General features: G+C 37.1%; 1 protein-coding gene across 11 annotated transcripts in view; it reads right to left on the bottom strand.

Annotated features, from left to right (window-relative positions):
* Nucleotides 1-23,936, bottom strand: part of AHCTF1 (AT-hook containing transcription factor 1) — a 93,926-nt gene that overhangs the window by 37,523 nt on the left and 32,467 nt on the right. For all 11 annotated transcript variants that reach the window (XR_010156407.1, XM_024353009.3, XM_063809324.1 and 8 more), the window contains 13 exons: nt 23,453-23,514; nt 22,228-22,356; nt 19,853-19,943; nt 18,675-18,764; nt 15,802-15,942; nt 14,670-14,774; nt 13,680-13,773; nt 12,098-12,221; nt 11,881-11,937; nt 10,915-11,061; nt 9,195-9,382; nt 852-996; nt 644-775 (listed from right to left, as the gene is read on the bottom strand). Coding sequence is in view for 10 of the 11 variants with exons in the window: in XM_024353009.3 (XP_024208777.2) it covers nt 644-775; nt 852-996; nt 9,195-9,382; nt 10,915-11,061; nt 11,881-11,937; nt 12,098-12,221; nt 13,680-13,773; nt 14,670-14,774; nt 15,802-15,942; nt 18,675-18,764; nt 19,853-19,943; nt 22,228-22,356; nt 23,453-23,514 (1,505 nt within the window). In the remaining variant the exon portion in view is untranslated. The remainder of the gene's footprint in view (nt 1-643; nt 776-851; nt 997-9,194; nt 9,383-10,914; nt 11,062-11,880; nt 11,938-12,097; nt 12,222-13,679; nt 13,774-14,669; nt 14,775-15,801; nt 15,943-18,674; nt 18,765-19,852; nt 19,944-22,227; nt 22,357-23,452; nt 23,515-23,936) is intronic.

Raw genomic sequence — 23,936 nt, 5'->3', positions numbered from 1 at the left:
CATTTTTCCAAACCAAGAACTTCATCCACATATCTAGTTGTTTTATCAATCCTTACCCATCAATAAATTCCAAATCTCGCTACCAAGCCTTGATTCTTCACAATTAATAAAAACAATGGTTATTAAGCATCCATATGTGTCAGGCAACATTCTACTTCACACACATCTCTGTGCATCCTCAAAACAACCTCACTAGGAGATTTTATCATTTTACAGTTGATAAAAGCAAGACTCAGAGTGTGTCCCAAGCACACAGAGTAAATGAGAATTAGTCTGACCCTTGAAGTCCAATGATCTTTGTACTATATAACCCTTACTGCTGGCCTCTACGTCTTCCTCTACCACACAATGATCTTTGTACTATGGAACTCCTACTGCTGGCCTCTACATGTTCCTCCTGTTTTCCCTGAGTGAAATGGCAATATTGTAGGCAGACATCAGAACATAAATGGCATACATAAAAGAATTATGTGGTAATACCCTGTTCCCAATTCTGTTACAGAGATGAACTGAGGATTCTCCAAGTTCAAGGTAATGCTAGGCACAGTGGTTACCAAACTGTAAGCTCTTATATAACAAACCAAAAAAGCCCCCAGTTTTCCTTATTCTCTTATCCCCCATAATAAGACAACTTTAATCGTACCATAACATTAATCTTCAGAGTTTGGTTCAGCTTCAAGGCAGGCACATAATTGGCACGCTGCAAATGGTGCACTAAAAGGAATTCATGATTCTGAACGCTGGCACTGGACTGCAAAAATTTCACTAAACATTCCTAAAAAGAACAAAATAGATTGTAAACTACCAATTTATCTTGAATTTCTGACAAGTTTACATCGGTAAGTAATTACCTGCTCAGTGTCTGTAAATGGTAACTTCAGTAAATCTTCCATCAAGCCCATTTCCTGACAGACTTCATACATGTGCTTCAGTAACTCCTCTATATTCAACCTATTGCAATGTTGCCGCAAAAAATTCCAGGCTTCAACCATGCACCTGAAAGCAGTATTTATCAAAGTTTAGTTTTAGAAAAAGCTATTTAAATGTACAAAACAAGAAATCTACATGTAGAATTTCAAAGATACTTTGTAAAGTATCTTTATAAATAATTGAAAAGTACTTTAAAAATTTGTTGAATACTAAGTACTGCATAATAATCTTGCTAAGAATGTCAGTAAAATGACACGTTTAAAGAATTTTATGCTGCTTTTTAGATATAAAATAATAAAAAAGCAAAGTAGACAAAAATTCAAAGATGACAAAAAACTAATGTGGCCTGGATAGAGCCGAATGGTTGGTGTGGTGTGACAGAGGAACATCAGGTTTTTAAGAAGTGACACTCAGTGGGAAGCGTGCGAAAGACTGAGATCTATAGATGGAAACAAGCACACTGTGTCCATGAGGAAGGGAAGAGTAGAGCTTGGTAGTAGACGTTTTTTGGTTGATTTGCAGCAAGATCAGATTGGAGAACCTGGGTTAAATTTGGCAGTCTCAGACACCATGCAGAGGTGCTAAGACGTCCTTTGTGGGCCATAAGATCATTTAAGTGAAGGAGTGTTTCTTACACAGAAGTCTTCCAGAATCAGGTAGGAGAATTTTTTTACTGTTATTTATTTATTTTTATTTTTTTTAATGCCAGTGTTCAACTCATACCCCACCGACAGGATTATCTTGAAGGTTCACTTGAGCATATCTATAAAAATTATAATTAAATATAGGTCTTGACCCAATGATCCCAATGCAAAGAATACAGTCTACAGAAACACCAGCAAAAATTGCAAAAGATTAAGTATAAGAATATACAGTAAGAGCCAGGCATAATGGCTCATGCCTGTAATCCCAACACTTTGGGAGGCCAGGGTGGGCAGATCACTTGAGCCTAGGAGTTCAAGACCAACCTGGGCAACGTGGTGAGACCCTAACTACAAAAAAATACAAAAATTAGCCGGGCATGGTGGTGTGTGCCTGTAGTCCCACCTATTCAGTAGGCTAAGGTGGGAGGATTGCTTGATCCTAGGAGGTCAAGGCTGCAGTGAGCTACGATCATGCTACTGCACTCCAGCCTGGCAGACAGAGCAAGATTCTGTCTCAAAAAAAAAAAAAAAAAAAATACAGTGAAACAATGAATTACGATGTAGTCCTATATAAGGAAAATATGTATTAACTTGGAAAATCATTAGTTTTTTAAAAAGCAAGTTAAAAACAGTATGAAAATGACAATTAAAACATTAACCAATAAAACTTGTTTATATATTTATTTAAGTAGAAAAGAAAAAGTTCTGAAGATATACACTAAGAATGGTAATGATCAATCTGGCAGTTAAAATTTTTGGAGGCTGACAACTTCCAAGGCAGAGTAAAAAATGGCAAGATTGCACTGCCCTAGACTTTCTGTGAATACAAAGTTACTTGGGGAAGCAAATGGTACCCACTGTTGGCAGATCAGGGCCATCTGTTAATTTTGTTGTTCTGGAACTAGAGTATTTCCACATACTCCACAGGGCTTATACAGGCCAACAACTCAAGAAGTACAATGTGTAGAGGTATTCCCTAAAAATTTACATCTGAAATTGCCTCGTGCTTCTCTTACTAGACGGTGGAATCATTGTAACTTGGGTGTAGAAGAGTGTTCATCTGCGTGTGTTCATGTGCACAGATATATAGTCATTTTTCCCTAAACCAAAATCTAGAAACGTTAAAAGCAGAACATTTTTGTATAAAGAAAAATAGAGGATAAGATGAACATTTCATTATTAAATCTCACAACAAGGTTGATTTCCCTAAGGCATACAAAGCGGCTATAAATCAGTAAGAAAAATCCCAACAACACAGGAAAAAAAGCCAAAGATTTTAATAGGCAGGTCACAAAAGAAATAGCTCTTTAAAAAAAGATACATTCCATTATTATAGTGAGACCAAACATATTAAAACTACCATTTTTACCTATGAGATGAAGAGACAAAAAATATCTGGTACACTGTGTTGATAAAAGACATAGCATACGGTAATTGAGAGGAGGATTAAGTTGTCATAACCTTGATGGAGGGTAATTTGCCCTACTTGTCAAAATTAAACTACCACAATTACGAGGGCAAACACCCTTTCACCCTAGGATTTTAGTCTATAAATTGGCACATGTGCATTATGTGGTTACTCATCATAGCATTGTTTAAAATGGCTAAAGGTTGAAACAACCTAAATGTTCATTACAGAGAACTATTAATAATTAGGGCAAGGTGTGGCAGCTCAAGCCTGTAATCCCAGCATTTTGGGAGACCGAGACAGGTGGATCAATCATCTGAGGTCAGGAGTTTGAGACCAGCCTGGCCAACATGGCGAAACCCTGTTGCTACTAAGAATACAAAAATTAGCAAGGCGTGGTGGTGCATGCCTGTAATCCCAGCTACTTGCGAGACTGAGGCAGGAAAATCGGCTTGAACCCAGGAGGCAGAGGTTGCAGTGAGCCAAAACCGCTCCACTAACTCCAGCCTGGGTGACAAAGTGAGACTCTGTTCCCCCAACCCCGCCAAAAAAAAAAGGGAGAACTAATTTAAAATAAAATGGTACAGCCATCCAAATAATGAACTACTATGCAATAGTTAAAAAGCAAATCCTTTATGTAATTATAAAATTAGCACCAAACTAAAGTGAAAAAAGTATATTGCAGAAGGGTGTACAGTCAGAAGGGTATACGGTATGCTGTTTTTATTTGTTAAAAGGGTTTAGTGGGAGAGGACATATAGGCATTTGTTGACATTAGTTTAGAAGATCTTAGGAAGAATACACTAGAAGTTATTCACACTACTGGGTACTAAGAGGAAACAGGCAGTTGGGAATTCACTGTGTCATCATTCTTACCTCTTAAACACTGAAGCATGTAAATAGCTTATTATCAAAAACAATATGTTATTTGTTATATATATATATAAAATATATAATAGGCATTATATATTTTTAAAGTTTTCCACTTTAGGCCGGGTGTGGTGGCTCACGCCTGTAATCCCAGCACTTTGGGAGCCCGAAGCGGGCAGATCACGAGGTCAGGAATTCGAGGCCAGCCTGACCAACATGGTAAAAACCCCGTCTCTACTAAAATTACAAAAATTAGCTGGTCATGGTGGCACGTGCCTATAATCCCAGCAATTCAGGAGCCTGAGGCAGGAGAACCACTTGAACCCGGGAGGTGGAGGTTACAGGGAGCCGAGATCGCGCCAGTGCACTCCATCCAGCCTGGCAGACAGAGTGAGACTCCAGCTCAAAAAAAAAAAAAAAAAAAAAAAAATTCCACTTTAAACTGATACCTACACCCAGTTGATCAGACAAACTAGCAAGAGTAAGATAAACTTAATTTATGATTTACCAAGTATTAATTTGATAATAGTATAGACAGTATTTTTAACAACAAATGACAAATGATAATGTTCTTTCCCAGTTTCCCCCATAGCAGGAAAACACTTTCAACTTCAAGAAATCCATTGCCAACATTTAACAAATGTTTTAAAACAAAGTCTCCAAATTCTCACTATTCTCTTGCTTCCTACACAAGACAATAATGATGCTAGGAAGAACAGTAAGAAAATTAATTTATGAAAGGCTAGGCTAGCATGTTGGCAGTAAAAGACATAGAAGTCATTTTAATAAGGAATGCATGGGGGTTCTTGGCAATACAGCAAAGACAGACTGAAAACCTATCCTGTGGCAAACTCTCTAAACATGCTAGACCAAATATAAATATGCATTATGAAATGCACGGTGGAGACCACAATACAAAAAGACATTCAAGAGAGGTAAACAACCAACCACTGATTTCTAGTGACTGGAGTAAAGTAAAAAGACTGGGGAAATATACATACAGGATATAAATAAAAAAGGTTATTTGTGTGCCTACATTAACAAGTATTCATAATAAAGAAGGTTACCATATAATAATTTTAAAAGTCATTTTAAAAAAGAACAAATTAAAACTCTTATGTACCTAATATTCAAAATACAAAAAGCTGGCAATATTGTGAGGAACTGAGACATCCACCATTAGCGTCAGCAACTCTGCATACTTAGTAACTTACAAAACAGACTAGGAAAAAAAATTATTCAGGACACAGAAAGATTAAAACCATGCAACGAACAAACTTGATCATGGGGACAAATATATTTGACATTTCACCTATTAAATGGAGAATACATTGAGTACTTATCAGTGGGTAAATCAAGTCTTACCAAAAAAAATTTTTTTAAATAGAAGCAGGGTCAGCTGGGCAAGGAGGTTCATACCTGTAATCCCAGCACTTTGGGAGGCCGAGGCGGGCGGATCACCTGAGGTCAGGAGTTCAAGACCAGCCTGACCAACATGGGTGAAACCCTGTCTCTACTAAAAATACAAAAATTAGGTGGGCATGATGGCGGGCACCTGTAATCCCAGCTACTCAGGAGGCTGAGGCAGGAGAACCGCTTGAACCTGGGAGGCAGAGGTTGCAGTGAGCCAAGATTGCACCACTGCACCCCAGCCTGGGTGACAGAGCAAGGCTCCGTCTCAAAAAAAAAAACAAAAAACAAAACAAAACAAAAAACAAAAAACAAAAAAAAAAAAGAAGAAGGGTCTCCTATGTTGCCCGGCCTGGTCCTGGGCTCAAGTAATCCTCCTACCTCGGCCTCCCAAAGTGCTGGGATTACAGGCATGAGCCACCGTGCCTGGCCTTTATTATTATTACTTTTTTTTTGTTTTTTTTTTGAGATGGAGTCTCGCTCTGTCGCCCGGGCTGGAGTGCAATGGCACGATCTCTGCTCACTGCAAGCTCTGCCTCCTGGGTTCACACCATTCTCCTGCCTCAGCCTCCCGAGTAGCTGGGACTACAGGCGTGCACCACCTCGCCCAGCTAATTTTTTGTATTTTTAGTAGAGATGGGGTTTCACCGTGTTAGCCAGGATGGTCTCCATCTCCTGACCTTGTGATCCGCCCACCTCAGCCTCCCAAAGTGCTGGGATTACAGGCGTGAGCCACCACGCCTGGCCTATTATTACTGTTAAACAGAGCAAGTCTTAGCAAATTTTAAAGGTCAGGTACCACATGGATCACATTATGTGATTACAAAACAATTTAGAAACCAACAACACAATTTTTAAAACTTCTAAATCATAGATAGGGAAAATAAATAACCGTAATGAAAATTTAAAAAGACTTAGAACAGAATCATAATGAAAACTGTGGGATGCTGCCAAGGTGCTATGTAGGACATTCGATTTATATTTCTGTATTACAAAGAAAAAAGGCTGAAAATGAAATAATTATCCAACCTGAGTTAAAAGGACAGCAAAATAAACCCACATAACAAAGAAAGAGGAAAAATTATGCCTATACAAAAGGATTTTTTGGCTTTCTTGTACATTTATGATCCTAAGACTGAATAATCAATGTTAGTAGCTGAATTATCTAAAGCCTTTATTTGTAAGTCTGTTGCTGTATGGTGCATTATGGTTAATTTGCACGTAAAACAGCCACGCCACAGTTGTGATGCTATGTCCGTATATATAGCTCATAAAATTGAGAAGCTACCAGCATGAAGTTTTAGAGAAATGCAAAGATGCTCTTAATGAGGAAACTCAGGCTCAGAGAGGATAACTGAACTGCCTTTGACCCTATTTCACAAAGTGGCATCGTTTAGATTTAAATCCAAATCTATTTGAGTCCAAAGATTTTGCTCTTAACATCTTTGCTACAATAAGTGCTGTTTCAATAACATTATTTGTAAGGGTGCAAATTAATAAACAATATCACTAACATAAATTAATAGTTCAAAACAGGGCAAAACCTCCTGAGGTCAGGAGTGAGGCTGTACAGCCAGAAGGGTGAGTCCGGGGAGAGTGTTAGTGTTTGATGGTTTAAATATTAAAACTTTTTCAGCCATTTCAACTATCTTTATGTAATCAAATCATTTGGGTGTTGGACTATTATGCAGCTTAACTTCTCGGACTTTTAGTTCAAATTTCCCAAATGTAACCTCTATCCATGGTTCAAGGATATACTGATTAAACACTGCTGGGACTAGAGATGTAGGTATTTGAACAAATTAGGTGATTATGTATGACCGCAGGAGATACTCAGAAACTTTGTTTTCTTGAATAAGTCCCTGTAAATCAGCTTGTTTTCTTGTTATTTGCTTCCTTCTGATAAAAATGAAGTGTAAAGTATGCTGTTACATAATCTCCTGGGCAATAAACATGGCTGCCTTTTGCAAAATTATCAGTTCAAAAATTTAAGCAGCTTTCTCCTAAGATGTTTCAATAAAAACTATCACCTGCACTTTCAACAGTGTTCTCTGACTTTCTAGCAACCCTGAAGTCATTCTCTATTTACAGGACTAGTAATTATTTTTAAACATTTCTTAAATCTGAATACAAGCTATCTCACAAATAGCATTTTGAGTGGTTGTTTTTATTTCTGTATTTAATGTATAGGAGCCTTAATGTGCTAGTTTTCTGGGGACTGGAAAATTGAGACTTTTTCCAACTTAAGAGAAATAAGGTTTAGAAATTAAACTATTTATTAGTGTTTGTTTACTATATGGCAAAGGTAAAGGAAATTAGAACCTGGCAAATCAGAGAAACATGCTCTGGATGAATTAAAGAAGGACACCTGGAATCAAAAGGAGGAAAAAAACCTTCCAAACATGTTTCTTCCAAAGTTCCAACACCTGCCTTTCTGACGTAAGCATTAGTGATTAAGTAGCAACACTTTAACATCACTAAACAGTGAGAGGTACATGCAAATGAAAAAAAAATTTATATGCTGGTTTCCAACCCAGTACTAGAACTCTTAACCCATTTATTCAACAGTTATCACATTTAGCTTCTTTATTTTGTTCTTACAGTAAATCTTATTGAAACTACAATTTTGATCTCATAAAAAATCTCAGTATTGATTCTAGATTAAGCTATCTAAACATTTTTGCTAAGCCAGATTATTTCAACAAGCACTTGCTAATTCATTACTGTTAAGGTTCTGTGTCTAATCAATCTATTATTAAACTTCTTTTCTTCTGCCTGAAATTTGTAGATCTTACCCTCTTATCCTTAGAAGTACATGCTATTTAACCAAAGAGAACCAAGAAAATGTAACTTTCAGAGTGCTGACACAGAAGTGGTAATTGGTTCATGTATAACACAGCTGAGGTAAAATAACTAATTTCTAAAAATATAAAAATGATCAAAAGGGTTGAATAAAACCAGTAAAAGTGGTATAAAGTAAGTCTAGTAAGGAATTTCAGCTCCAAGCAATTTCTCCAGCTTAGTTCGTAAGAAAACCCAATAACCATACCACTGTACTTCCAATCTTGCCATTTAGCTTTCTCACAGTTACTATGTAGGTGAGACTGTAATAATCATTATTATGTAAATGACAAATACACTGATTAGAGAACATTAAAATCTGCAAAAGGAAGAAACAAAGGTATCACTTGCTCAAATCTGGTTGAAGTAATAAGACATGAAACCAGACACTTCCTTAAGATTTTCTTTCTATGAGGATGCAATAGGGCAAATGCAATGACAAAATTGAAATACAAAGAATTCCAATACTCAAACAACCAATATTAACAAAAATATCAGAGTACCATTACTGAATACAAATTCTCAATTTGTCAACTCTATCACTTCATTCTTCCTCTCTATTCCTGACTCCTTTTCAGCATACTAAACCCTCAGCTGTCCAGGCAGGACAACTGTCAATGTTGTCAACTGGCAACAAATATAACTAAAAATCTCAATTTGGCGCCCCTCCCTTTTATTCAAGGTACTTATCTTATTCTAGATAAAAGGTGTTGTATGTTTTTCTTAACACTGGAAGACCAATAAACATTAAGAATATTAATGCAACAGAAGTAAAATATTATACAGTTGTCCCTCAGTATCCTTGGGGGACTGGTTCCAGGATCCCCATGGATACCAAAATCCACACATACTCAAATTTCAAAGTTGGTCCTGCAGAGCCCATGTATATGAAAAGCTGACCTTCCATATATGCAGGTTTTACATCCCATGAACACTGTATTTTCAATCTGAATTTGATGCAGAACCCACTAATACAAAGGACTGACTTTACTGACTTAACAGCCAATTGTATATTGCCATTGTCTATCTCATCAATTCCATTTTATTAACAGATGCGATAAAGACTTTATAGTTTCAAAAGATGTACTTACCTATTAAAAAGCAAAACAGTGAGGTGAAGGATAACATCGCTACCACTGGACACTGTTGGCTTCATTGTCTGAATATATCTGAGGGCTTGTCTGTGCTCGCCCTGACTCATGAATGCCTGAATAATCTTTGAATGTTGCCATGACAAAGGTTTTGCAGTAGCTGGATGAAACAAAAGATCCAAACCACTCTGGAAATAACATGAAAAATGTTAAATATAAATATAATCCTATACATTTAGACAAAGTAGGTAAACCTAACACTAAAAACCACAAAAATCCAGATAAGACTCGTTTAAATATAAGCTGAAAAAATCTACTTTAATCTGTGCTATATAGAGTTGGCTCTCAGTATCTACAGGATCCATATCTGCAGACTGAACTAAGTGCAGATAGAAAACATTTGAAAAAATAAGGCTGGGCACGGTGGCTCACGCCTGTAATCTCCGCACTTTGGGAGGCCAAGACAAGCGGACTGCTTGAGCTCAGGAGTTCAAAACCAGCCTGGGCAACATGGCAAAACTCAAGTCTCTAAAACAAACAAAAGTAAGTTTAAACAAAAAAAGTGCAGTGGCTCATGCCTATAATCCCAGCACTTTGGGAGGCTGAGGTGGGCAGATCAGTTGAGGTCAGGAGTTCAAGACCAGCATGGTCAACATGGTGAAACCTCGTCTCTACTAAAAATGTAAAAATTAGCCAGGTAGGGTGGTGCGTACCTATAGTCCCAGCTACTTGGGAGGTTGAGGCAGGAGAATTGCTTGAACCCAGGAGGCACAGGCTGCAGTGAGACAAGATCGTGCCACTGCACTCCAGCCTGGGTGACAGAGCGAGACTCCATCTCAAAATAAATAAATAAAAATAAAAAATAACAGTATAATGATAAAACATAATACAAATAAAAACAATACAGAATAAACTATTCACACAGCATTTACATTATATTAGATATTATAAGTAATCTACAGATGATTTAAAGATCAAGATCTAGAGATGACTTAAAATACCCAATGAAATGTAAATACCATGTAAATAATTGTTATAGTGTAATGTCTAGGGAATAATGACAAGAAAAATGTCTGTACATGTTCAGTACAGACCCAATTTTTTCCCCTGAATATTTCTGATCTATAGTTGATTGAAGCCACGGATGTAGAATCCATGGACACAGAGGGCCGATGGTATACAAGAGGATGTGCATAGGGTATATGCAAATACTATGCCATTTTATATAAGAGACATGAGCCTCTGTAAATTTTGGTATGTTTCTGGATCCTGGAACCAATTCCACACAGATACTGAGTGATAACTGTATTTTAAAGAATAAAAGCTTTATAAAAAACCTGATACCTCTAAGACCCTATCACACTAGTTTATAAGATCTTCCCATCACCAATTTCATATATCAAGGCCAAATCTTGCCTTTCATGGTTCCCCCAACACCCCAAACATCTCTCTAATATAACGATCACTGTATCTGAACTATCGTAATTACTTACTTATTAGTTTCCTTCTTTAAACAGTAAGAAACCTGGGGTTCTGAATTATGTTTATATTCTTGCCTTCTAAAATAGTGCTTGGTAAAGGTACTGATTAAACTGGGTCCTTCCTCAACTATTTTTCGAAGTAGACTGTATCCTATCTTTTAATACCAAATTTAAATTATGTGTATTTTCTAAAATTCTAGTAATTCATGAAAGTTTACGCTGTAAGTGAATAGACTTACCTCATAGTCATTATGATCTATCAACCAAAACCCCTGAATAAGTTTAACTTGGCCCCAAGAAATGGCAAATACAGTTGGGAAAGATTCAATGGGAGTGTCTGTTTTGTTGGGAAAGGAATACATAATATCAAGTAGCAAATAAATGGTCTTTTAAAAAGCGGATTAAGGACAATAAAATACAACAACAAAAACCTCCTACGTATATATTTACAATAGGTAGCAACAAAATGTAGCATTAAAAGAGACTTGAAATGCCTGTTTTTAGTGTTTAGAAAGCCATCATGGAGAGTCAGCAATGAGAAGATAGTTTTAGTAAATGTGGGTACAACCAGTCCCGCACCAACTTCATTCATTCTCAGTATTTTATTATCAGCACCACAAAGGAGATAAAGCGTATTTTTATGAAGTCAGTAGCTCAGTAAATACAAGAAACAAAGATATACGCAAATTTCTAAAGATCTAGCAAAAGATGGCAGCTTAATCAAACATCATCTAGCTTATAAATTATAAATGGAATTATACATTTTTAGACTAAGTAACTAACATTAGCACAAAAATATTATCACAAAGACTATAGGACTCAAATAATGCCTAAGGTAGTATCACGCTAACTTATAATGTATTCATTTCCAGCACAGAGGTTAATGCCATTGATAGTGACCACTTGGTGGTAGTATTTTAGAGCAACTGTTGTTAACTTTTTGAGTGTCTTGGACACATTTAAGTGCCTGATAAAAGCCAAGTACCCTATACCTAGAAAAACAAATATAAAACAAAATTTTTCATATAGTTTTAGGTTGATCACAGGCCATCTGAGCCCAAACAACAGATCCTGGGTTAACACCTCTTCTTAAGAAAACAAAACCAAAATTCAACCTTGCAATTAGATATGTCAGGTTTCCACTACTCTTGAAATTTTATAATTTTAATAATACATGAAACACTGGATAAAACTTAAAAGGATACAATAGAGTGTTTGGCTGCTTCAGTAACGCCGTCTAATAGGTACATATCAAGTACTGCCTACAAAACAAAGGGATAAAACCTTCAGTGGATCTTATACAGTCATTCATTCATTCATGCTTCTTGTTTTCCCAAGTTTGTGCCAGACACACAGCTAAGCATGTCTCCTCCCTCCCCAGCTTTGTAGACTCTAAATGATAGCACATTACTGCAAACCTACATGCAGACTAGCAGGAGGATATTTTCCTGTGCCTCCTTCATCTCGTTTCCACAACTTCTCAATTCGCTCTCCTAACTGAGAAACCAGTCCATCAATCATCAAGCAATCGGGATTCCACTTCCCTCTGCAATCAGGGAAAAATTAAGACTTATTTAATATCACTGTTAATTAATATCAAAGCAACCAGCATCAAAATATTAAAAGTAACAATCCCAACTATCAAAGAGAGAAGAGGCTGGGCATGGTGGCTTATGTCTGTAATCCCAGTGATTTGGGAGGCCAAGGCAGGAGGATCAACTCAAGGTCAGGAGTTCGAGACCAGCCTGGGCAATACAGCAAGACCCCAGTTCTAAAGAAAATATAAAAACTAGCTGGGCATGGTGGTGTGCACCTGTAGTCCTAGCCACTCAGGAGGATAAGGAAGGAGGATCGTTGGAGCCCAGGAGTTTAAAGTGAGCTATACACATGCCACTGCACTGCAGCCTGGGCAACAGAGACCCTGTCTCTAAAAACAGAGAGAGAGGAGAGAATTGGGAATTTGACCCTAGTTAGCATGATGAGAACTACAGACATCAAGGAGAGTTAGTCGGATAAGCCCTTAATTTGCCTCAAGTTCAGTCATCAACAAGCCAGTCAGTCAAGGTGAGGTCCCCATGTGGTCCATCCAGCCAGTGACCATTCTATTTTTCACCATATTAAGCAAACTACCATAAAGCCCAGCGTAGTGAAAATAATGAAGTTCAAAGACAGAGAGTTAAAGTTTCTGTTTCATCACTTGGGTTAGTCTTTTATCCTCAGTGATTCCTTCACTCGGATATCTATTGCTGAGCGCCTATGATGCAACGTGCAGGTATGGTCCCTATTTCCTTTTCTTTTCTCTTCTTTTTTCCCCTGATTTCCTTTTCTAATTGTGAATAGCAGCAGCACTTACTACTCTTTGTGGTTGTCCAATGAGCCAGGCACTGCACTAGATGTCCTGCACATACTATTTTATTTAGCTTTATACTGACTTTATAACTTATATAACAAACAGGATTAGAAAGCATAACAAAGCTGCCAAGGATATACACTTAGGAAATAACAGATCTAGAATTTTAAAATATGCCTAGTCAATCTCCCAAGCTAATGTTCACTCTCCTAAATTGGTCATTCTAAAGCACTGGTTCCCACAATTGCCATGCATCAGAATTACAGCCGGCACAGATTTTAAAGTACTGATTCCCAGGTGATTCAGGTGTAAGAAACCTGGAATCAACGTTTGTGGCACTGCTCTAAATGTTATATGCTTTGTAATTTTGTCACTGCAAACTCGAGGAAGACGACTATTTCCAGAAGTGTGGTCAAGACTCTCAACACCACTCTTTCTTTGTCTATTACCTTTACTTCTTTATTTCAAAGGAACTAAGTAGGTTATTCGTGTATTCTTTTTTAAAAAAGAGAGAAATAAAATAGTAATGGTAATAGCAAATTCTGATACTTAACTGAGAATTCTACCCATTTAATCACTTTGTAAAACGATGAACACTATTCTGAGAAACTTTGACTTCTTACAGATGTAATTTCTAAAATTGTTTTACTATACCTTGATAAACGCTCAAACTTCTGTCGACGACTGGTGTAGTAGTTCTGAATTACAGGGTAGTTGTAGCATAACCTTGACAACTGCACAGAATCATCTAGATTTTTAAGAGTTGGAAAAAAAGCTGGTAATAATCCCAAAATATCTCAACAATACATATTAATATTTTACTGTAATTTAATATTTACAGCAACCCCTGGTTAACCCACAGGGTGGGTATATTTAGGTAATAAAAGATTACTACACATCTTTTTATTTACAGAGGCACAAGTGAGAAAATGATCTGTCATGAAAGTCTAACTACATGGATGGGGGCTTAAAATCTTGGAAACTGTTCTAAATAACTTTACTCCTTAGGCACAAATAATAATTTGAAAGCAAGAAATGTTCACTACAAATCAAAATCTAAGAGAATTATGAAAAAATAAGATCAACAATTATGTACAGTGGCAGAGGCACTTCTAAATAAAATCTAATGGCTTCCTGGAAATGCAAGAAGCTGAAGGCTTTGCAAGTTATATTCTAAACAAATATAGCACAAGTCAAATACCAAAAATTCTCTAATTGTTGGTACTGGCATAAATCACTAGATAAAAGGGGGTATTTAATTGAAGAAATATTAGTCAGTAACCATATTAAAAGGACTATTACCAGGAAACAGGAAAACTGAGTTATAGAAACTATAGTTCTATGAATCTAAATAATAGCTAGTAATATTGCTGAACTCATTTTCAGGAGCTATGTTTTCTCAAATTTGCTTTCCTTCTAAATGTTATTCAATCCAATAAACATGTATGAGCACTGTGTGTCAGGCATAGGATGAAGATACAAAGTAAGGAAAAATGTAAGAAAAGAAGGTTAAGCATAAATTAAATTAAGGAGAAAAATAAGTGAGGTGGAAGAAAAGAAACCTAAAGCATTAGAATACAATAACAAAATTATAAAGATTCAGAATGTTTTAATTAATACTTATAGATTAAGTAAATATTTTACCTATGCCTTCTGGTAAAAGCCCAGAATGAGAGAACCAAAGAACCACTTGTGCATACTGACAGATGAGGTGGGAAACCACAAACTTATTGCTTAAGTCTATCAGTCCTGTAAAGAAGAGTTAACATCAGTTGTTTACTTACAAAAAAATCAAGATGCTCCACAGTTTTCAAAATTAATCACTTGGTAATTTACATAATTTGTAAATATATATTTTACATATACATATTTGTTCAAGATATATGTATCTCTCTTGAACTAATTCATCTTTGTATCTAGTTTACTTTGGTCCAAAATGATGTCAAGCAAATCTCCAAAATGCTAAAATAAGTCAGTCACTCCCTAAAATAGACATTTTAGGTAAATACACTTTCACCTCAGCTACACTTTCATTTAGCTAACTCCAGAACTCAAATTTACTCATTAATACAAACTAGAATAGTATCACTAATAAAGATTGTTCAAAACAGGCATTTAAATGAAATTGGCTTGTTTTTGTTTTGAAATTGCAAAACAGAAAAAAATTATAATGAGTTCTTTGAATAAAAAAATACATATAACTTAATTTGAAACTTTACTGCAAATACATTAATCTTAATAATCATTAACTTCAGAATTTCCCAAGCTTATTTAAGCATGGGCTTATGGCATGTCTAACAACATTCTGTAGCTTTTCATTAAAACAAAGAAACAGGCCGGGCGCGGTGGCTCACGCCTGTAATCCCAGCACTTTGGGAGGCCGAGGCGGGCGGATCACAAGGTCAGGAGATCGAGACCATCCTGGCTAACACGGTGAAACCCCGTCTCTACTAAAAATACAAAAAATTAGCCGGGCGTGGTAGCGGGCGCCTGTAGTCCCAGCTACTCGGGAGGCTGAGGCAGGAGAATGGCGTGAACCCGGGAGGCGGAGCTTGCAGTGAGCCGAGATCGCGCCACTGCACTCCAGCCTGGGCGACTGAGCGAGACTCCGTCTCAAAAAAAAAAAAAAAAAAGAAACAAACAAAAACCCTAGCACTGGAGAAATAAAGTCCTCTTTACATAGTGATCCATCTAAGACATGGGAAATGTTATTCGTTTCTCTTAGTCAAGAAGTAAAATTTAATAAAACACTCATTTGATAAAACAAAGAGCGTACCTCTCTCAGTGATCTCTCGGGCTTCTGATGCAAAACAGCTCAAGACTATATTAAGATTGCTAAGAAGCAAATAGCACTGCTGGATAGACTGTATAGTTTGTGGATCCATGAAATGACACGAACCATCAAATAATGGCACACCTTTCAAGAATAAAAGAAAAGATAAGTTTCCATACAGTAAATCTAAATAAATTAGAATCGCAATGCAAAATTTCTCAAACTCCTATCACTCAAAAGAATTATTCTATTCATTATGAGATTTATAAAGACAAGCTAGAAATGGCAAAACCTCCAAGGAACCTAAAAAGTGCTTTCAATATAAAACTAGCAAAAGCCAAGAGTGAGAATATGAACTCAAATCATCTATATCTAGAGCTTGTCCTCATAACCAGCACACATCAAAAGACAGGGATTTACTTTAATGACACATTTAGTTACATCAATATTTAATGTGTCACTGGTCTAGAAAACAACTGTCTTCATTCTAAAATCCTTCTTTAAATCAAATTCTAATTTACTTTTTTTTTTTTTTTTTTTTGGAGACAGCATCTTGCTCTGTCGCCCAGGCTGGAGTGCAGTGGTGCAATCTCAATCTCCGCTCACTGCAACCTCTACCTCCCAGGTTCAAGGGATTCTCCTGCCTCAGGCTCCTGAGTAGCTGGGATTACAGGCATGTGCCACAACACCCAGCTAATTTTTGTATTTTTAGTAAAGATGAGGTTTCACCATGTTGGCCAGGCTGGCCTCGAACTCCTGACCTCAGGTGATCCGCCCGCCTCGGCCTCCCAAAGTCCTGGGATTACAGGCATGAGCCACTGTGCCCGACCTAATTTGCTTTACTTCTAATACTTTTTTTGAGATAGGGTCTCACTCTGTCACCTAGGCTGGAGTGCAATGGTACGATCACAACTCACTGCACTCTCAAACTCCTGGGCTCAAGTGTTCCTCCTAGCTCAGCCTCCCAAGGAGCTGGGACTATAGGCATGTGCCACCCTGCCCAGCTAATTAAAAAAAAGATTTTTTTTTTTGGTTTTGCAGAGACGGGGGTCTTGCTATATTGCTCAGGCTGGTCTTGAACTCCTGGCCTCAAGCAATCCTCTCATCTCAGCCTCCTAAAGTACTGGGATTACAAGCCTGAGCCACCACACCTAATCTCTAATACTTTTAAAACACTTACTATGCTTTGTATGTTAAATTATTCTTAGAGGTTTTTATTTTTATTTTTTAAAAAACCCAACCTACCAGTAACAAAGGTCAAAGCAGCAACAGCTGAACTACCGAGTTAAACCCCCAACACTACATTATTCTCAAAGAATAACAACAGTCATACAATTTATGAATTGAGTTTAATTTTTTTACAAAACATGAGCTCTAACAAACATTTTCCTCTTAAAAAAATGAGGACATTTTTACTCTGATCCTAAACACCTGATAGTGTTCTTACAGACTTCAATCACACTGATTACTGAAACACTTAAATTATTTCATGACGACAGTTTCATAAGTATAGTCTAAAAACACTAGAAAGCGCCATGTCTTCCTAACGAACTTGACTGGTTTAAAAATCCTCTACTAAGAATAACTTACATTGTGAAAAGCTATCTATAGTTAAATCATTTCAAAAGTCCATTTGTTTACTCATCATGACACAAGAGAAATGACTAAAACATTTACCTCTAAATAAATTTTACTTTCACTTACAGTGCAACTGTATCTCTAACTACTAGTACTTTTAGCCTTATTTTTGCACTAACTGGACATGATAGTTTTTAATATTCATGACATACCTCAAGACTCAATCGAAATGAACAACAGATTAATAAAACTGTCAAGAAGGAAAATGATTTGCCACAATAATAACGACATCTATCCATGGAGGACAGCAGTGATGCATTTTTACCCTGCCATTCAACTTCATCATTTCTATCAATATGTTAAATAGAAAGTGAGTTAAGTACAGAAACTTCTGAGGGTTACCTAGCACATTCCGCTTACTCCATCATCAGTATATTTAGTAAATTAAACTCCTAAGACCAAAAGACAAGTTATAATCCTAAAACCTGCTATTGTAGGCATATCAGCATGTTGCCAGTTTAATGACCTGCTGCAAAATCTTGGTCAAAAATTACTTTTGGCTGGATGTAGTGGCTCACGCCTTGTAATACCAACACTTTGGAAGGCCCAGGCAGGAGGATCGCTTGAGGCCAGGAGTTCAGGACCAGCCTAGGCAATATAGTGAGACCATGTCTCTACAAAAAATACAACAATTAGCTGGGTGAGGCAGCATGTGCCTGTGGTCCAAGCTACTCAGGAGGCTGAGGCAGGAGGATGACTTGGGCTCAAAAAGTCAAGGCTGCACTGAGCCATGAACTCACCACTGTACTCCTGCCTGGGCAAAAAGTGAGACCATGTCTCAAAAAAAAAAAAATTACTTTTATCACTTTAATGTAAAAAGAAATAATTTTCTTTTGGGACATCTTCAAATTTTAAGAGTTTAAAACTTCAGGCCAGGCGCGGTGGCTCACGCCTGTAATCCCAGCACTCTGGGAGGCAGAGGCGGGCGGATCACAAGGTCAGGAGATCGAGACCATCCTGGCTAACACGGTGAAACCCCGTCTCTACTAAAAAATACAAAAAAATTAGCCGAGCGTAGTGCCGGGCAGGAGAATGGCGTTTGAACCCGGGAGGCGGAGCCTGCAGTGAGCCGAGATCGCGCCATTGCACTACAGCCTGGCGACAGAGCAAGACTCCGTCTCAAAAAAAGAAAAGAGTTTACAACTTCAAAATGATTAAAAATTATGTACTTAAGACATAAACCAAGGTTAGTATTTTAATATTAAATTCTGTCCTACATCTAGACCTCTAATACTTACATAGTCTGTCAAATTCCTCTTTTGTGAGAACCACTTTATTCCACGTCCATTCCAGAACAAAGCGCAAATTAGTGGCAGAATTTGGTTGTTCTTATTTGTAAATACAAAAGGGAAAAAAATAAAGATTATTAATTACAAACAGAGTTCTAAATTGTTGGTGGAGAAGCATGGCAGACAGCACCCTAACCGAGTGAACATCAACACTTCAGGGAGGCAACTTGGGAAAACGGACCTTCTCAGCGCACCACACCACGGAGCACGTCATTTCAGGTAGTGCTGCTGCCAAAAATGCAAAAACTGTCATTCAATCATGAGGAGCGACGGCAAGCACAAACTAAAATGCAGTCTATAAAATAAGGCCTAATTCCTTTAAAAAAAAAGGTCAATTTTTTGAAAGACAAAGTGACAAAATGTACAAGATTAAGGGAAATTATAAAAACAATTACATACAAACTATTCTAGATCTCTTTTCCAAAAAACTAAACACAAAGCATGATTCTGAGCTCTCTCTACCCTCTAAATTGAAATAAAGGACATTACTGGGATTTCAATAAGGTCTCTAGGTTAGATAAAAGTCTTAATTTTCTTGATTTTTTATGATCACAAAGTGGTTTTGTAAGTGAATGTCCTTATTCTTAGAAGCAGCAATACTGAAATATTTATGGGCTACAAAAGCATGATGGCTTATCATCAAATGGTTCAGAAAAAAAACTATTCTCAAATGGTTCTGAACAGACGATAATATGTGTTTGGGGTGTGTGTGTGTATGTGTGTGAAGAGTAACAGTGACACACACAACAATTTGGATGACTTCCTAGAGAATTTTGCTGAGTAAAAAAGGTAATCCAAAAAGGTTACATACTGCATAATTCCATTTATGAACATGTTTAAAATGACAAAATTCTTGCCAGGGGTTAAGGATGGGGCAGAAAGAAGGTAGGTATGGCTGTAACGGCAGCATGAGGGATCCTGGTGGTGCTGACTGTACTAAAGGTTTGTCAGATCATAGTACTGTGGGCAAACGTGCTAAAGGGGGCGGGATCTCTCTATTGCATCTTAACAACTGCATGTGGATCTTCAATTATATCAAAATTAAAATAACTAAGAAAAAAATACAACAAATAGCAAGTTGATAACTTTAAAAATACCAAACATTTTACTTGTTATCAGAATCTTACCTTCTGTTATCCATCTTCGGATATAACCAGTCAAAAGTCCCAGGGAACTAGTCTGAATTGCTGCTGACAATATAGCTTCTAACTGTTCTTCCTAAACCATGCATTATAGAAAGGAAAGAAATGGAAAGAAAGAGGGTGTGAGATCATAGGCAAGTTCTGGTTTAGAATTTAAAAATTTTAAGGCTAAAAAAAATCAGTATGACCCATAAGAAGGGCTATAATCAAAAGACAATAACAAGCATGGTAAGGATGTGTTAAAACTGGAACTCTCATACACTGCTGGTGGGAATGTAAAATGGAACAGCCACTCTGCAAAGCAGTTTGGCGGTTTCTCAGTATGCTAAACATAGACTTACCACACGACCCTCCAATTCCACACCTAGGTATATACCAAAAAGAAACAAAAATACACACCCAAACAAAAATTTCACATGAAGGTTCACAGCACCATTATTAATAGCCATAAAGTGGAAACAACACAAATGCCCATTAATTGTAGATAAACAAATTATGGTATGCTCATACAACAGAATATTATACAGCCATAAAAGGGGATGAAGTACTGATACTTGCTATAATACAGAGGAACCTTGAAAACATGCTAAATGAGACAGTCACAAAAGACTTCATATTATTTGACCCATTTATATGAAATGTCTAGAATAGGTCAATCTATAAAGACAGGAAAGTAGATTAGTCATTATGTAAGGCTGGGTAGGATGGGGCAGGCAGGAAGGTAAGGGAAAAGGAGTGACTGTTTATGGGCATAGAACTTTCTTTAGAAGTAATAAAAATGTCCTAAAATGGAATGTGATGACAGTTGCAGAATTCTGTGAATTAAAATCACTGAACTGTACACTTGAAATATTTGAACTGCACGGTGTATGAAATATCTCAATAAAGCTGATATTTTGAAAATCACTGAGTCTGGTTTAATATCAGAGGAACCTATTAATTTCATTCATTACAGGAGCAAATTAAAAGATGTTCAAAAAGGAATCACATGAATGTAAGTTAAACAGGTACAGAGGGAATTACATAATGGTCCACAAAACCTAAGAAGGCGTGACTCTAAACGGAGACTCACTGAAGCCATTTATATTTAATACCAGGGACAAAACAAAAACGTCTGCTACTAACATTATTACCTATAGTTTATAGAAGTTCTACCACATTGCAATGAGAAAACTCAGTAACTGGCCAGGCACAGTGGCTCACACCTGTAATCCCAGCACTTTGGGAGGCCGAGGAGGGCAGATCACTTGAGGTCAGGAGTTTGAGACCAGCCTGGCCAACATGGTGTAACTCTGTCTCTACTAAAAATAAAAAATTAGCCGGGTGTGGTGGCACACGCCTCTAGTTCCAGCTACTCAGGAGGCTGAGGCAGGAGAATCACCTGAACCCAGGAGGTTGGAGGTTGCAGCGAGCCAAGATCACGTCACTGCACTCCAGTCTGGGCAACAGACCGAGATGCTGTCTCAAAAAAAATAAAGGTAGTAACAAACAAATAAACGAAAAAAGTATATTATTTGCTGATGGTTGCACACCTTGAAAGTTATGTAGATATCAAATAAATATACAAAAATGAATTGCATTTTTCCATATAGCCATGTGTTGCTTAATGATGGGGATACATTCCGATGAATGTTTCGTTAGGTGTTTCATTGTTGTGCAATCATGGTAAGAGCGTACTTACACAAACTTAGATGGTGTAGTCAACTACATATCAAGGCTATGTATATTGCTCCTAAGCTACAAACCTGTATAGCATGTTACTGTGCTGAATACTGTAAGCAACTGTAACACAATATGAAGTATATGTGTAAACACAGAAAAGGTACAGTAAAATTACATTATTACAGGCTGGGCAAGGTGGCTCATGCCTGTAATTTCAGCACTTTGGGATGCCAAGGTGGGAGGGTAACTTGAGGCCTGGTGTTTAAGACCAGCCTAGGCAACATAGCGAGACCCTGTCTCTACCAAAAAAAAAAAAAAAAGGGCTAAGCATAGTGGTGCCTGTCTGTAGTCCTAGCTACTTGGGGGGGCTGGGGTGGGAAGATTGCTTAAGCCCAAGAGGTTGAGGCTACAGTGAGCCATGACCATGCCACTGCATTCCAGCCTGAGGCAGCCATGAGGTGTTTCCTGTCCTGTATCCTTCTATACAGCTAAGTCAACCTGCTGCCAAGTTATGGCCTATTGGGTATTAGGAATAGGAATTTTAAACCAAACCTAAGACCACAACTGCTGATCACCCAGAGTCAGCATTACACTACTTCACCTATTTTTGCAGAAATTATCTAATACATTTTTACTGTAATAGAAAGCTAATAACGTGATCCAACCAAAAGAAACAATAGAGTTAAAAATCATCTCACTTGGCTTAAACTGGAAGGCTGAACATCAACAAATCTTGGGGAAAGAAGGCCAGCTACAAGACATCGATTATAACCATCAGGAATGAGTTCATTGAGTGATGGACCTGATTTCTTTAAAAAAGTCAAAGTCTGTAACAGATAAATTAGTAAGGCATCAATCAATGCTCAATTTGAATAATCAAATTTAAGATTAATAAATTACACTTAAAATTTAAGTAAAATTTAAAGATAGCAAGTCGAAATTATGAAAGACTATATTTCCTGCAAGAAACAGAGTTTATAGGTTCTTAAGCTTAACCAATGCTTGCTAGCTGTGAATACTACTATTAGCAAAAGGTAGCTTATATATTTTTATGAACTGTATAACCCTGCTGTCTTCTCTAAAGCTGACAGATTTGGTGACATCTTGACAAAACACACACACACACACACACACACAGGAAAACTCCTGCAGTCTACTCCTCTTTATCTAATGTGAAAGAGATTTGATATTAAGTATAAATACAGCATTCATCCACATCTGGACGATTATCAATGAAAAGGTCTGCCACATCATACTTCCCTAGAAAAGCATTTTTCAGGCCAGGCACGGTGGCTCACGCTCATAATCCCAACACTTCGGGAGGCCGAGGCAGGCGGATCATCTGAGGTCAGGAGTTCGAGACCAGCCTGGCCAACATGGTGAAACCCCATCTCTACTAAAAATACAAAATATTAGCCGGGCATGGTGGTGAGCACCTGTAATCCTAGCTACTCAGGTGGCGGAAGCAGAAGAATCGCTTGAACCTGGGTGGCAGAGGTTGCAATGAGCCGAGATGGCGTCACTGCACCCCAGCCTGCGCAACAAGAGCGAAACTCCGTCTCAAAAAGAGAAAAGTATTTTTCAAAATTCTTTTTTTTTTTCCTGTGCCAGGCACTATACCACTGTGCTAGGTGCCTTCTTTGCATTACTTCATTTCCTCATAAGCTTTCTGAGGAGACAGAAAGCTTGAGGTTCACATAGCTAGCATCTACATAAATTAATTGCTAAAAACATACAATACGTCTTCTGGCAGGCTGTCATTAGTAACTGATACTACTAGTTGATAATCTCATAAACCTAGCAGAAGCTACCATTTAAGCTGAAACAACTGACAATATCACTAAGTAAAACTTAAATCCATAAATCAACTATATTCTAAGATCTGACTTCAGTTCAATTAAGAAATCACTAGTTGTTACCTACCTCCTTCTGAAAGCCAGTACAAGTTAAATGAACAACTCCCGAGTTTAACAAACAAGTGGCATCTAAAAAAAAGATTTAAAAAATAATCCACTTACATATATTTAAAATGGCATTAATAGAACAAAATTTATCCAATAACAGACTGCAAGGCAAGGTGTCAAATTATTACATGTAATAAATCTTTAAATAAACTTTTCTAGGTATTTTCATCCTAAGAATAGATAACAAACCTATTACACAGCAAAACAAGAAAAAAGCAAAAAACAAAACCCAAAAAACTCCAAGCACAGCTGAGAAACACAGCAAAAAAATAAAAGCTACTATAAAATGCACCAGATGTGAAACAGTTAATATCTTTCCTAGCAAGTTCAAAATAAGTCATAATTCCTTTATAAAACATATAAATACTAAATTTCTCCAAGTCATAATTCCTTTATAAAACATATAAATACTAAATTTCTTGTGTGTATATATTAATTTCCTA

This window comes from Pan troglodytes, chromosome 1 (assembly GCF_028858775.2).
Source record: "Pan troglodytes isolate AG18354 chromosome 1, NHGRI_mPanTro3-v2.0_pri, whole genome shotgun sequence".
Classification (NCBI taxonomy): Eukaryota; Metazoa; Chordata; class Mammalia; order Primates; family Hominidae; genus Pan; species Pan troglodytes.
Note: the sequence above shows the minus strand (reverse complement) of the source record. Positions and strands in the feature narration are given on the sequence as shown.